The sequence below is a fragment of the Kwoniella dendrophila genome, chromosome 3 (assembly GCF_036810415.1).
Source record: "Kwoniella dendrophila CBS 6074 chromosome 3, complete sequence".
In the NCBI taxonomy this organism is placed as follows: Eukaryota; Fungi; Basidiomycota; class Tremellomycetes; order Tremellales; family Cryptococcaceae; genus Kwoniella; species Kwoniella dendrophila.
This window is the reverse complement of record NC_089478.1, coordinates 1,095,411-1,109,831: the sequence shown is the minus strand read 5'-3', so window position 1 is coordinate 1,109,831 and position 14,421 is coordinate 1,095,411. Positions and strand designations below refer to the sequence as shown.

Sequence of the window (14,421 nt, the reverse complement as noted above, 5' to 3'; positions counted from 1 at the left end):
TGTATTTGTTTAAAGGAAAAAAGTCCCATGATGGTTTCATCCAAAAAGGAAGAAGAACCTTCTAAAAGTAGTCAAATAGATAAAAATGTCTTTTTTATCATCTTAGTTTAGTTGAATACAAGGTATATATATATATATATTAACAAGTAAATAGTTTTTCAGGGAAGTTTGTTGTGATATGTTTATTCATCTGATACCTAAAAATATTATTATACAAATTATCCAAATTCAAAGATGTATTAGTGTTTCTAAAAGAAAGTTTAAATTATGAAATGTAGAACATGAAATGCAGGATATGCGGCAATTGATGGCTTACGCAGCTCTAGATTTGAATTATTATGGAATCGTACAAGTAGTGCGTACAGTAGTATCATCACATGTCTATAATCTGCATGAGGGGAAGAAAAGATGTGAGGTTACTCTTATTCTTGTTCCTTTTGTGCATACGATTCACGCTTTCATTGGAATTGTGAATATTGGAATTTTGCCGCTTCGAACCGATCTGAAACCGGATAAAGCTAAAAGTTACCGTAATTATGGGTTCCATTTTGGTCATGTTGACAAGTTTCTTGGGGACGTTTTAAATGACCGCATCGCTATTTTGGAATATATCATGTTGATAATCAGACCGGAAGGCTGATATTGGTCTACTTGACATCTTTGTTATCAAGCATTATATCTCATCTTGGCGTAACGATATCTAACATAGCATCTCATACTCAAATCATAATACATCGTCAGCAAGCTTTTGTTTGCTTGTGTAGTTGGATTTTGTTAATTTCTTTTAGATCAAATATCATAAAGCACTTGTTGTTCATCTTTTTGGGGTGATCACAATATACCTTCTTTAAACAACAGAGATCAGATCAGATCAGATCAGCGTACTCGTTTGAAAAGAAGAAGCTACATATAATTAAAGGAATAAGCTTCGTGAAAATTACAATATAGATTCATAGCTTATTAGATTTAGATTAGATTCTAGTTCTAGAAAAATCCTACGTTTAGTAAGGACAATATAAATATGATTAAATTACCTTATAATAGACCATGGTTAATTGAAATATCAGATCATCCAAAATGTCCTAAAAATATTAGATTAAGTTGTCAAAAAATATTAACTTTTTTATGGTTAAATCGTATATTACCTTTTCAATTTCAAGCTCCATATAAATTAGCTTCAAATGTTTTAGAAAGAATTATAAATGAAATTGAATATGAACAAAATGAAGAAGAAGAAAACACTTATGATGATGATGATCAAATAACGATAAATGGTGATGATAATAATAACAATAGTAATAGTAATACTGACATCGATAGAAATAATATACAGCAGGATCCAATAAAGATTATAGATTTTTGTTCAGGTGCAGGTGGACCAATAGATAAAATTGAAAAGAAGATAAAGTGAGTACTAAATACTGTATACACAAATTGCATTATAAGTATAATGAACTTGATCAATGCATAATAACAAGCTGATCAATGTACGCCTATTTATTACCTAAAACTTTTGAATAGCAAAAATCGAAAGTTAAACTCATTATCACCAATTCAATTCTTGTTATCAGATTTACATCCACCCTTGAATATATGGAAAAGATTATATGGTTCACCTTCATCTTCTTCTTCTTCTTCAACAACATCAAATAAAACAATATCTTATATACCACATTCAGTTGATGCAACAAATACGAATCTTCAGGACTCTTTTTCGAATAATATTCTGAATCAAAAACATCTTAGGACTTTTTTCTTGAGTTTTCATCATTTCAATGAAGAATTAGCAAGAAGTGTTTTAGTTGATTCTATGAGAAATTCCGATGGTATCTGGTAAGTCAAAAATCAATACTTGAAATTTTCATTGCTGTCATGGATATAACATTTAAATCGTATCAATATAAGAAACGTACATTACATACTGCATCAATCTGGTTTGGATTGGCTTGCTAATTACGTAGTATCCTATTCCATCCTTTTTAGTATATTTGAATTACAGCAATGTAATTTAAGAAGTATGTTTATGATAGCTATGTTAGGTCCTTTAACATGGTTAATAACGCCATTTACTAGACCTTCAATATGTAAGTTTGTAACCTTAAACACTTTCTTTCTGTTCTGTTGTATTGTGTTTGGATGTTTTTTTTTTAGCTAACTTTGAACTTTTTTGTCTCCTTTTTACCGTTAGTGACATTGTTTTTTACATATATCATACCTATAATACCTTTAGTTTTAATTATAGATGGATGGATATCATGCTATAGAACAAGATCGATTTCACATATTTTGAGATTAACGAATTTAGCTTGTTTAACTCTACAATTAGAAAATCAAGATAAATACTTTAACAGTAATAGTGATAACAACCTAGATCATAACTCGAAAGAACATAATGATGATAGTGGTGATCAAGATCAAAATCAGGATGAAGTAGAAAACCATCAACAACAACCACAACAAATTGATTATGAATGGAAATGGGAATTTGGTAAAGTTAAACATACTTGGCCATTTGGTTATATGATTTATATTATTGGTAGAAAGAAGAGGATTTATTATAATGATGAATCTGAAGATGATTATAGCGTTACTACTGACGGTGTAGGTTTATAATAAATATGAAAAGAGAGGATATGGAAAGGATTGTAGGATCACCATTTGTGTATAATAGAATATAATAGCATGTAGGTTTTATTCTCGTACAATCATATAATCCAGCACATTGGATCAACGGACTCAGGATTTAAGGAATAAGGAATGTATGTATTTCCCAAGTATAGTATTTATTGCATCGACTGCTCTATTCCATTTCTATTGTATTTGTATTACTGTGTTATTTAGTATGTATTTATTATAAATACAGGAGACAAGGTGTGATCAATTGGAAATATACTATCCTCGCGGTGTATTGTTCAACTGATAATGACACGAATTCATGATTGAGGTTGGAGAAAAGAACATGTTACATTCACATTTTTAATGACTGAGTAAGAAATTGAAATTCTAAAGAATGGAAAGATCTTCTTTTTTGTTCGGATACCTACCTAGCTACAGCTACAAACCACTCCTCGTATTTATCCTACTTTCACAATTTCTCACACTGCGATCCTCTCTATTTGTCTCTTATAAAGAGGTGTTTTGTCGTGGGTATAACGTTGACTGGGTATATATGTAATGCGAGAAAGCCGGAAAGTATTAATATCAATTTCAAATCGAATAAATGGACAATACGTATATATACTTGAGAAAGCAAAAAGGAAATGTAAAAAAAAAAAGCGATGATGAATAAGAATAAAAGTAGGTTTATATATATATGTGTATATACAGTGTGTTCTGGACTTGAATATCTAAGTTGTCTCATTTATGAGTGAGTAAATTTCAATTACTGTTGACCTTCAAGAGATTTATGTGCCTATAACAAAAATAACATATATAGTAAGTACTAATTCGACCTTTGTTTTTGTTCATCACATCTAACTTACTTGTAAATCCCTCATTACTCCTGGATCCATCGGTAAAACTGATTTTCTCCTCATATGAGGATTACCTGCTGCACCACCAGCTGGAGGTCCACCTCCTAATCCAGTATTAGCTGCTGGTCCAAGCGGTAAAGGACTGATAGGTTGTTGTTGATGATGTTGACCTTGTATACCTAAGCCAACTGGTGATGTTGGTGCTCGATCAACTTCAGGATCAGCTAGAGGTACGTGTTCTTCACCGATTGATCTATCCAAAGTGAAACTTTCAGAAGGATCAAATCCATTAGCAGTCATATCGACCGAAACATCTGTCATTGGTTCATCTTCATATGGCTCAGGTCTAGGTGGTAATGGTTCTGTTAAAGATGAAGGTAAAGGTTGTGATGATCCAGATGCTTTGTGGTTTTCGATAGCTTGTTCACGTAATCTTATCCATTCATCATGTCTTTCGATAGCCCTGTCTGCGTCACTATTGATAAGAAAGTATATAAATTAGCATTAGGCGACTGAGTCGATATGAAAAAATAACGTTAACTTACGCCTTTCGTTGTGCTTTGTAATTACTTTGAACTTCTTCAAAAACAGTATTGTTTATCTCCATGAATAATTTCAAAGCATTGTAGACCATTCCGTGAATAGTTCTGGAAATAAGATTGTATATCCATTCAGTCAAAATACCTTTCTGCTTTGCGTAGCATTATGAAAATGTGACTTACCTGTTCCAGTGGGATCTGGAATTCTGGTATAAAGCAGGGAACACTATAGGCAGTATAATTGTTATGTGTTCCCCCATGAGGTTGACAATGTACTCATTGTTCCAATAGTATAAAGCTCTTTCTGCGACCTGTGGAAGTTGAGTAGACGATTAGCTGACTCAATTATATTCATGTCACAGTGGATGAAAGGGAAGTGCTGACGCAATGATATACCGACTTACCTGGAAATGAGGTGAATTGATACATCTTGATAATTGTAGGAAAAGAGGTTGCATAATTTTTGTAAATTCATTTTGTTCTATAACATCTAAAATTTCTTCAACTTCATTAAGGAACATGACTTCTTTTGGTGAGTTTACTTTTGGCCAATATCTTAATAAACCTAAAATGACTTCTTCAGTTAATGTTGAATCTTTTTCTAAAAATTGAACTACACAATAAGCTAATTGTGGATGATATAAAGCTAAAGATTTTGCTTTATGTAAAGGAATTAAAGCTCTTGTTAAAAAAGTTTTATGTTCTTCTTTTAAAGGTAATGCAAATCCATTTATAATTGATCCTAAAATTTCTAATAATTCTGCTATACCATTATGTCTTTCAGTTTCATAAACGAATTGAAAGAAAACATGTGATATTGATCTTCTAATAAATGCTCTTAAATTTAAAAATTTTCCATAAATTCTATGTAATGTTGTTTTTAAGAAATCTCTTTCTCTAGGATCTTCAGAATCGAATAATTCTAATAATTGTATAACAAATGATTGATCAATATATTTTTTACCAATATTCGTATTGAAATCTGGACTTTCAACAAATCTTAAGAAGAATTCATAAACAATTTGTAAATGTGGCCAAGCCAGTTCAAGTACTGGTTCATCTTCTTCAGGATCAAATGCATCACCTGTTGGATTGACTTGAGGTGGAATCGAACGGAACAAGTTGGTAGCAAACTGTAGATAGAAGATGTTAGATTAAGGGTTTTCCGTAAATAAGATAGTCAACATACCATGCCAACAACCTCAGGGTAGATCTGCTCTGTGATTACTCCTCTACTTGATGTGATGTATTCCAGCATTTCATGTAGAGTTTGGGATTTGACTTGTTTGCCTTTCAATTCACTACTAGCATCGTTGAAATCGAAGACGACACGACATTGTTGAAGTTTCTGTACAAATAATTCGTTTCTTTCTTCTGGTCGAACATCTGCAAATACAATAATTTCGATATCAGCTTTTAGAACGTCAAAGGATTATATTACACAGTATTTGGTGTTGTTCAGGATGAGTGAGACTTACCTGAAAAGTTTGGTAATTTCTCAATATCAACTTTTTCCGTTACATAAAATCTAGAACTTCTTTGTTTTCTTGGAGTTTTACCTGAAATTGGAATTGTATCTTTTGGACCACCTCTTAATCTATTTAATGGGCCTGCTTTTGGTGGAGTCGGTTGACCATCTGGACCTAAAGATCTTTCAGGTGAACCAAATCCTCTACCATGAGGTGAATGTGGAATTGGATCAGAAGGCATTTCAGTATTTACCGGTGCTTGTTGTGGTGCACCTGAAATCACTACTAACGGTGGTGCAGGTGATGTTTTGTCTGAAACTGGTGATCTTCTTGGTGTTAATGGTGCACCAACACTACCTTGTAACATGTTCTGTTCACCTCCTCCTACTCCGACACCAGAATTTGATGATCCACCTGCTACTGGTCCTTGTCCTGTAACAGATCCAGGATGATGATATTGTGTTGGATTACTTGATCTAGAAGGTGAATTTAATGAAGGTGATGATGGACCAGGTGAATTAGAATTGATAGGTACCGGTGGTTGCGGTTTAGCATTGGGTGGTTGAGGTGATTTGGATTGTTTCTCTGAAGATTTAGTACGTGATAAGTTCTGCAAATAATAAAAATAGTGGTTAACGTTGACCCATATGCTCAAGACGAGCAGCGAAATATATGCAACATAAGGGAGAAGATATTATAAACAGCGGATGCTATCCATCAATACCTTTGTATCATATTCCTCCATTCCATCTATATAGTAATACTGCCTCCTACGTTATCTGATTCAACGTAAAAACTCACCATAGCTTTCTTTAATCCCTTCATCTTGACATATATTTAACGCGTTACAGTTCCGCAGAAATATTATGTAGATTGGGGGGATGAATGATGCTAGCAATTAGACTGTTTGCTAATCCAAATGTAGGTTTTTGTTGAGATATATAGGCAAAGGGCGCAAAGTGTTTCTGGTCCACCTTGAAGACCCGTTTATACGTGATTGTTGATCGGAAGCGTCTTTAGGTGATACGTTGATGCTCACTGATCACGAGAATTGGCTTAATTGAGCTTGATTCTTCTAGATTTCTATACTGATGTGATGTATTCAGAATGCAAGTTGAAAGAATTGAATGCAGTGGTCCTAGCTTATTGATTGTTGTACGCGATGGATGAAAGCTAAAGGGTCAATGTGTAAGAGTAGTAGTGATATGACGCTAACTTGGACTATCACTATTATATTTCCACGTATTAATATATCTTCGCGCGCCTGAACGAATGTGGTCGATATGTCTGTGTCTGTGTCAAGGATGATAGATCGAAATTGTTTGTGGTTTTGTTGTATAGGTGTATACTACTCTGTTGTCAAGTATAAGATGGACAGAGTGTATATGCTGTATGTAGATTGACGATGTATAAGCTATACTGTAACATATGAGATAGTTACGTTGAAGAGGATATCCTATAATCCTATATATAATATCCTATATGCGGGGTATATACGAGTACAGTAGTAGCAGGAATACATGATAGTATAAGGGGCGTTAAAGCGAATATGAGGTATACAGTGAATGTGTCAATGTGGCACTTGTCCAACTGTCTCACTTTTACAAACAACTATTACTCTGATAGAGATATAAATATATAAATATATAAATAATACCCTCACTTATTTACCCACCAATCAATTCGCATACTTTGTGCAATTAACTAATTACAAGGTTGTAGATCAAGCTGAAGCAACTTTACTTTTGCATTGAAAATCATCTATAATATCCATCTCCTCATCATCCCCTTCCCTCAATCATAAATCTCATCAAAATGGCCGGTGTACACGATGTACGTATAAGCAAGATTCAATAGACTGTTTGGTATTGAGCTAACATTTTAATGCTTTTTATCACTATTCTTCCCTAAAACCACCGATCTGTCATTTCAATCACACAATCCCGAATTTATACCTCAAAACAATCATAATCATGATATCTCAAACTCAATAATTCATAACAGCTCATCTATCGAACATTCTTCAAACGAAATTCAGCTTTCGTAGCTACATGTTTCGCTGGTGCTTTCGCTTTCCAAATTACATTCGATTTAGGTACATCAGCTTGGTGGGATTACCACAACCGAGGTGTAGGTGTTTTTTCTGTTTAATCATTATTTTTGATCAAGGAAAGGAAGTAGAAGTACAGAAAGGATATGGTGTATAAGAAATCCATATATAAGCATACAGTCAAAGAATGTCTAATAGATGGAGAAATTGGACAGGAGGAAGGATAAATTGATCATGATAAATGAGAATCGGGAATAATGCTAATAAACTATCAATTTAATTACAGAAACAATGGAAAGATCTTCGAGCAAAATACATCCAAGCTGGTGATTCAGATGAAGAGTAAATTTAGCTGTTTTAGATAAGCCGATCGTAGTAGGAAGCGTTAGGACGGATATTATATAGAAAAAAGGAATCATATATCCTTTTATCAATCAATCAATCATAGGGAATACAAATGTCCATCATATATGCATTGTAACATTTTCAATCTCACCATAATCTGTTATTCTCTGCATTGGAGAATGGTATGATACGAAGAGTGAGCTTGAGTCACAATGGTAGTTTGATGATTGTTTCTTTTTTACCGTTGAGATGTATATCGGGTATTTTCGAGTGCTCGCAGGACAGGTCGGAGCAAAATGCCAAGGGATAAATAATACCTTCTCCACTTGACACGTCCACTCAATATCTCTTTGAACATTATCTTGTCGCATTTCATACAATAATTGTATTATACCCATAGATATTACATTATATACCCATCTACAAGTTCCGGCGTTATACTAAAGCCTGAGAATCAAATTCAAAACTTCATGATCTATCATACATAGACACGAAAGATCAAAATCAAGCAATGAAACGATGATACGAACCACAACCTCGTCCTTCAAAATTCAACTAAACATCTTTCCTGTATTTCTCTTAGTAACCCTATCATGTCTTGTCCTAGTAAGCTGTCGACAAGAAAGTGAAAATAGCTATCAAACTCGAGATTATCATTCTTTATCAAATGATGACATAAGGAAATTAGTTGAATTAGATCCACCTCAGTGGAATAGTGTAACAGAAGGCCATTTGGGTAAATTGTTAATACCTAGAGCTTGTAAGTTATGAGTGAATCCATATAAGATGAATATCCAGCAACGTTGACGGAAATAGGAATGTTTGTTCCAATTGATTTAGCTGGATCTGAAAACAAGTGAGATCTAATCAATCAGAATTATTCCACTTTCATCCTTGAACTAATGACCTATACGATAGCACCTTAGTACAGAATTACATCTCATCGGTCTTCACAAAATTAGGATGGCACGAAGAAAAGGTAAAGCTGCTCTCATGTTCTTCTCTTGACGTACAGTCAATTAACTAAACATATATTCACTTATAATTTTCTATAGACACCATTTCGAGGGACTACACCTATAGGAGATATAGATTTCACGAATTTAATATACACATTTGATCCATCTGCACCTAGAAAAATAATCTTAGCAGCTCACTTTGATTCAAAATGGTTTCCCGATTCTCCTGCTAATCAGGTGAGTTGAAATGAATGTAACTAGTGAAACTTTTATGCTACTGATGTACATGGTATACAGATTGAAAAGGGAATTGGCTGATAAATCTTTCTCTTTCTGTTACGATTATATTCAGTTTATAGGTGCAACAGATTCAGCAGCACCTGTAGCGATGATATTACATTTAGTAGAATTTTTAACACCATTATTAAATGAAAGAAAAAATAGAATAGAAAAAGGTTTAGGTATATTAAAAGAAGAAGAAAATTTTGATGAAGAAGAATTATCAGAAACTACAATTCAAATTGTTTTATTTGATGGTGAAGAAGCTTTTAAAGATTGGACTGATACAGATAGTATATATGGTGCAAGACATTTAGCAGAATTATGGTCATCAACATATTTAGATTCTTCTCATTCAGTGTATAGAAGTAAAAATAAAAGAAGATTATCACCTGAACCTACAATATTAAATACAATTGATCATTTAATTTTATTAGATTTATTAGGTAATAAACATTCAATGATCTATAGTTATTTTAGAGAAACTGATTGGTTACATTCAAAAATGAAACAAGTTGATGATAAATTGAAAAATGAAAAATTAATTGAAATTGAACCCAATGAAGATTTATGGTTTAGTAATTTTAGAATGTCTGGTGGTATAGGTGATGATCATTTACCTGTAAGCTCTTTTGTTCAATCTTTTATGCTCATCTACATTGATTGATCTTCAGCGCTTAAATTGATTCCTCCATTTTATCTTTTATTTCACAGTTTTTACATAGAGGAGTTAGTATTTTTCATGTAATTTCCAATCCATTTCCAAAAGTTTGGCACACATTAGGAGTAAGTACAATTTCTAAAATTAACCTTAATGAAAGCAGAAAATACTCCTTTAGATGGGTCATTCCCAAACTGCATCAGCTAATTATATACAATCATCATCAACAGGACGACGCATCAGTATTATCTTTACCAGCATTAAGAAGATGGAATAGGATATTAAGGGTATTCACTTGTGAATATTTAGGCCTTTCACCAACTACAGATATGAAAACCAAAAAATCTGAATATACCAGATCAAATGAAGATTTAGTGGGTTTACGTTTCAACTTTGAATTTATTAAGTTACCTAAGCTGATGGATTCTAAGGATAGTAGATCGTAGATCATAAATGATTCATCATATTCTACCACTTAGAAGCATGTAATTTTAATGGAAATTCAACGGGACGACGTTTTGATCCTTGGTATTTTGCAATTACGACAAGATCTCTCACATACAAATTTTTCACAGACTATCAGAGGATAAAGATGGAAATTGAAAAAGATACAACGATCATAAAGCCTCCCACAATGGATGTTTGTCTATGCCTACGTGATCATTTGCTTGGTACTTTCGGGTCTGGGCAAAAAGACATAATCATAACTTCTCGGACACCTTGATAACCCTTGTAGCATTGTCTGAATGGACAATGACATATAGTGGTGGGATGCGCCTGATGTGCATCTTCTTGTTTTCTGTTCAGTGTCGTGTACCACCCATATAGATAGATAGAAAAACTTATATATAAGGTAATAACGAATGCATATGAAATATCGTACAACCAACCTTACGAAACTCGAAATCTATTTAACCGTTGAAATTCCCTTGTTTATCGATCAACTTCACCAAATACTAAATCCATAGTACCAATAATAGCTACAGCATCAGGTAAGAATTGATGTCTCATCATGAAATCTGAACCTTGTAAATGTGCGAAACCTGGTGCTCTAATTTTACATTTATATGGTCTATTTGAACCATCAGAAACTAAGTAAACACCCATTTCACCTTTTGGCGCTTCAATTGCTGTATATGTTTCTCCTGGTGGTACTGTATAACCTTCAGAATAAATCTATTTTTTTTTAATAAGAATAACGATATCAGTATAACGGTTTGTATGAACATAAATGTAAACTTTTTAACTCACCTTGAAATGATGAATTAAGGCTTCCATACTTTCTTTCATTGTTGCTCTTGGTGGTGGTACGATTTTGTGATCATCAACTTTAACTGCACCAGTTGGCATTTTATTTAAACATTGATCGATAATTCTTAAAGATTCTCTAAATTCTTGTACTCGACAAAGATATCTATCATAACAATCACCATTCTTTCCTACTGGAACATCGAATTCTACTTTATCATAAGCGTCATAAGGGGCTACTTTTCTATGGGACGTAAGGTAAAAGTATGGTTAAATGATTAGTCAAATCAACTCCATGTTATATTACCAAGAACATTTTGTATTAGAAACTTACCTGATATCCCATGGAATACCTGAACCTCTCAACATAACACCAGAGAAAGAATAATCTAAAGCTTGTTGAGCAGTCACAGTACCGATACCAATTGTTCTACCTTTCCAGATTCTGTTTCCTGTAACAACTTCTTCAATTTCATCCACTCTTGATGAGAATTGTGTTGCCCATTTGAATATATCATCTAACATTCCATGTGGTAAATCAAATGCTACACCACCTGGTCTAAAGTATGCTGCGTGCATACGAGCACCTGAAACTCTTTCATAAAATTCCATTAATTTTTCTCTTTCTTCGAAACCCCACAAGAATGGTGTTAAAGCACCAACATCCATCGCGTGTCTAAATAAGTCAATCATGTCATGGTCTCATCAGTCGTCTCGCTCAAGTCATATAGTTTTCTTGTAAATGTGATATACTCACGTTAATACAGCCATTAAATGATTCAATACACGAGTGATTTCACCGAACAATGTTCTAATCCATTTAGCTCTTTCTGGTACTTCAATATTTAAGAGTTTTTCAACAGCAAGTGTATAACTCAATTCATTTGTCACTGTATGAAGAAAAGCAGAATCGATCAGCTTTCTTCGAGTGAGATATTCACGAATACAAACGCGAAAGTAACTCACTCATAGATACATAATCTAATCGATCGAAATATGGTAAAGCTTGTGTATAGTTTTTGTATTCAATCAATTTTTCTGTACCTCTATGTAATAAACCAATATGAGGATCGGCACGAAGAATTTCCTGTCAAAGTCATCGGACATCAGCTACAACCTGTTGTTTTTTTATACCTGACATGAGAGTATACACACCTCTCCGTTCAATTCGAGAATCAATCGAAGCACACCGTGTGCAGCAGGATGTTGAGGACCGAAGTTGACTATTCATATGCCATCGATCGATTAGTATCTCATATTGCCACAATAATCGCAATCCTTCTTCGAAGTATGTTTATATACTTACCAGTGAAATGTCTCATTTGAGCATCTTTCCTTGATGTACCTTCTTTCAAAATTTCTTCTGCTGATAAACCGTGTAATCTGAAATATATCAAGATCCAAAAATATCAGTACACCGATCTTACTTATCCTCATTATTTTTCAACATATTTTCCTTGATTCCTCTTCACATAACATTTCCTTTGAGATGATTAGATAAACTCACTCTTCTACTGAATGAGCTCTAACTGGACTAGGTTCAACAGCAGGAGTAGCCAAAGATCTTATAGCTGAATTTGAGATTGCTCTAAAAGCAGGTTTTGAAGATGAAGGTGCATTTCGAAGTAATGGTCGTAGATTTCTGATCATTTTGTCGAATATTTATCGGTGGTAAATTAGGTATAGATAAAGTGAAATATGATAACCAGTATTATAGGCTGACTATGCAGCTATGTTGTATAGTCCAAATAACAACAATAAAATATAGGCGAAATGATGAAAAGCATAGATCGTGAATGGTCGATTCTTAGATTGTTAACGATAATTGTATGTCGAGGAACGGAAGAATAATAATATAATAATATAATAATCTACAGTGGCACTATGGAATGAACCAATGAACAGAACGGAGATACATCATTCAAGTACACCACCGTACAGCTTATTTCCGTTTGTGGCACTGCATGCACTGCTACAGTAGACTTGGTTTACACTCTGAATAGCAACGATATTTCAGCTTTCTCATGCATGCAAACCTATATGGATGTTAACAGGATCAATGGGAACCAGCTTTCTTACGCTTGTAAGTATTGTATGTGATTACATTAGATAGTGGTACAACAGATTATGGTTTTATATATCTACTAAACCTTGATGTAAAGGAACATTTTTACCTTTATTATTTACATCTCCTGTTGCTACTCCTCCATTTGATTGATTTCTCCAAGCATTAGTTTCATTACCTAAACCATTCGTACTTGTTAAATCTTCAGCATCATTATCTAAATCGTCATCATCTAAACTAAATCTAGCTGCGAAACCTTCTTCTTCATCATCTTCATCGGCTCTTATACCTATATATCCATTTGATCTATGACTACGTCTTCTCCATGATCCCCATTTCGGTCCACTGCCTGAGCCTGAACCGGAGCCAGATTGAGACGATTTACCAATACTAGGTAGTTTGATTTTAGGTAATGATAGTGATGAAGGTAAGGGGAATTGTGATAATCCTGTACGTTTCAAGTAAAATCGATTATATAATGTATGTCCACCAAACCATGTAAATATCGCTATTGCCAGTCTATTAATCATAATGTCAGAATGAAAAAGCTTTGTCCGTTCAGATTATATATATCAGCTGAATTAACAGAGAAAAACTTACATAGCTCCAAATACTATATAATGACCTGATTCCAAACTCGATTTAGGATTTGTTGGACATGCTACATGAGATCTCCATTCAAAGTAAAAATGACATGGATCTTGCGGTGGTAAAGTAGCTACTAGAACTGGTTTACCTGCATTGAAATCTGACGGACTGCATATAAACTATAATGACATGTTACATAGTTAGTATAAACTGTACAAAGGAGAATAGATACATTGATAACTCACCCTGATAGCTGTTGACGCTTTTGCATCAGGATTCAAGGGACAAGCTGATCCATCTGTGATCACATACATAGGTTCATTGGTCATTGGTGACATTGTTAGATTCGTATGTACTCGACTAAATCAGAGATAGAATATAACATATCAGGACTATATTATTTCCTTCTAATCGGATGAGTGGATATAGACAAGGACCGTACTTACCCCAATACAAAATCACCATCATCTTTCCTTACATATCCACCTACAGTATCTGGGTCTTCTACAGCATGTAATTCACCTACTACACCTCTACATATATTCAAATTGTAACTTGTTTCTCCAACTTGAGCTATATAATCTGATTTTGCTGATGATAAAGGTGATAAATCGTAATGTGTTCCATCCTCTAACGTAAGAGTACAAGGTGAGGACATCTTGCTTTGATATGTATAACTTTCCCGTCAGATTTGTCAGCTCTCTTATCAGTATTCAGAGATGGCAAGAAGCAGATAGGAAAGGAA

The 14,421-nt window shown here is 33.8% G+C and overlaps 6 protein-coding genes across 6 annotated transcripts; 3 read left to right on the top strand and 3 right to left on the bottom strand.

Moving 5' to 3' along the window:
* Positions 1–1,021: 1,021 nt before the first annotated feature.
* L201_002717 (uncharacterized protein) lies at positions 1,022–2,613 on the top strand (the record flags this gene model as incomplete). Its single annotated transcript, XM_066218491.1, has 4 exons — positions 1,022–1,407; positions 1,522–1,833; positions 1,984–2,084; positions 2,189–2,613. 4 exons carry the CDS (start codon positions 1,022–1,024, stop codon positions 2,611–2,613), a joined length of 1,224 nt encoding a protein of 407 aa, XP_066074588.1.
* A 769-nt stretch (positions 2,614–3,382) lies between these two features.
* Positions 3,383–6,306, bottom strand: L201_002716 (uncharacterized protein; the record flags this gene model as incomplete). The annotated part of the gene is made up of 8 exons (XM_066218490.1): positions 3,383–3,412; positions 3,483–3,948; positions 4,019–4,120; positions 4,196–4,323; positions 4,417–5,145; positions 5,202–5,398; positions 5,491–6,091; positions 6,283–6,306. The coding sequence occupies 8 exons, from the start codon at positions 6,304–6,306 to the stop codon at positions 3,383–3,385; spliced, it is 2,277 nt and encodes a 758-aa protein (XP_066074587.1).
* Positions 6,307–7,296: 990 nt separating this feature from the next.
* L201_002715 (uncharacterized protein) lies at positions 7,297–7,877 on the top strand (the record flags this gene model as incomplete). Its single annotated transcript, XM_066218489.1, has 3 exons — positions 7,297–7,314; positions 7,486–7,611; positions 7,818–7,877. 3 exons carry the CDS (start codon positions 7,297–7,299, stop codon positions 7,875–7,877), a joined length of 204 nt encoding a protein of 67 aa, XP_066074586.1.
* A 592-nt stretch (positions 7,878–8,469) lies between these two features.
* On the top strand, positions 8,470–10,221 carry L201_002714 (uncharacterized protein; the record flags this gene model as incomplete). The annotated part of the gene is made up of 7 exons (XM_066218488.1): positions 8,470–8,482; positions 8,565–8,636; positions 8,803–8,855; positions 8,932–9,072; positions 9,188–9,736; positions 9,829–9,900; positions 10,006–10,221. The coding sequence occupies 7 exons, from the start codon at positions 8,470–8,472 to the stop codon at positions 10,219–10,221; spliced, it is 1,116 nt and encodes a 371-aa protein (XP_066074585.1).
* Positions 10,222–10,708: 487 nt separating this feature from the next.
* L201_002713 (NADH-ubiquinone oxidoreductase 49 kDa subunit) lies at positions 10,709–12,673 on the bottom strand (the record flags this gene model as incomplete). The annotated part of the gene is made up of 8 exons (XM_066218487.1): positions 10,709–10,951; positions 11,027–11,267; positions 11,358–11,699; positions 11,781–11,913; positions 11,990–12,110; positions 12,179–12,246; positions 12,330–12,406; positions 12,531–12,673. The coding sequence occupies 8 exons, from the start codon at positions 12,671–12,673 to the stop codon at positions 10,709–10,711; spliced, it is 1,368 nt and encodes a 455-aa protein (XP_066074584.1).
* Positions 12,674–13,156: 483 nt separating this feature from the next.
* Positions 13,157–14,334, bottom strand: L201_002712 (uncharacterized protein; the record flags this gene model as incomplete). Its single annotated transcript, XM_066218486.1, has 4 exons — positions 13,157–13,607; positions 13,689–13,855; positions 13,922–14,036; positions 14,123–14,334. 4 exons carry the CDS (start codon positions 14,332–14,334, stop codon positions 13,157–13,159), a joined length of 945 nt encoding a protein of 314 aa, XP_066074583.1.
* Between the last annotated feature and the right edge of the window lie 87 nt (positions 14,335–14,421).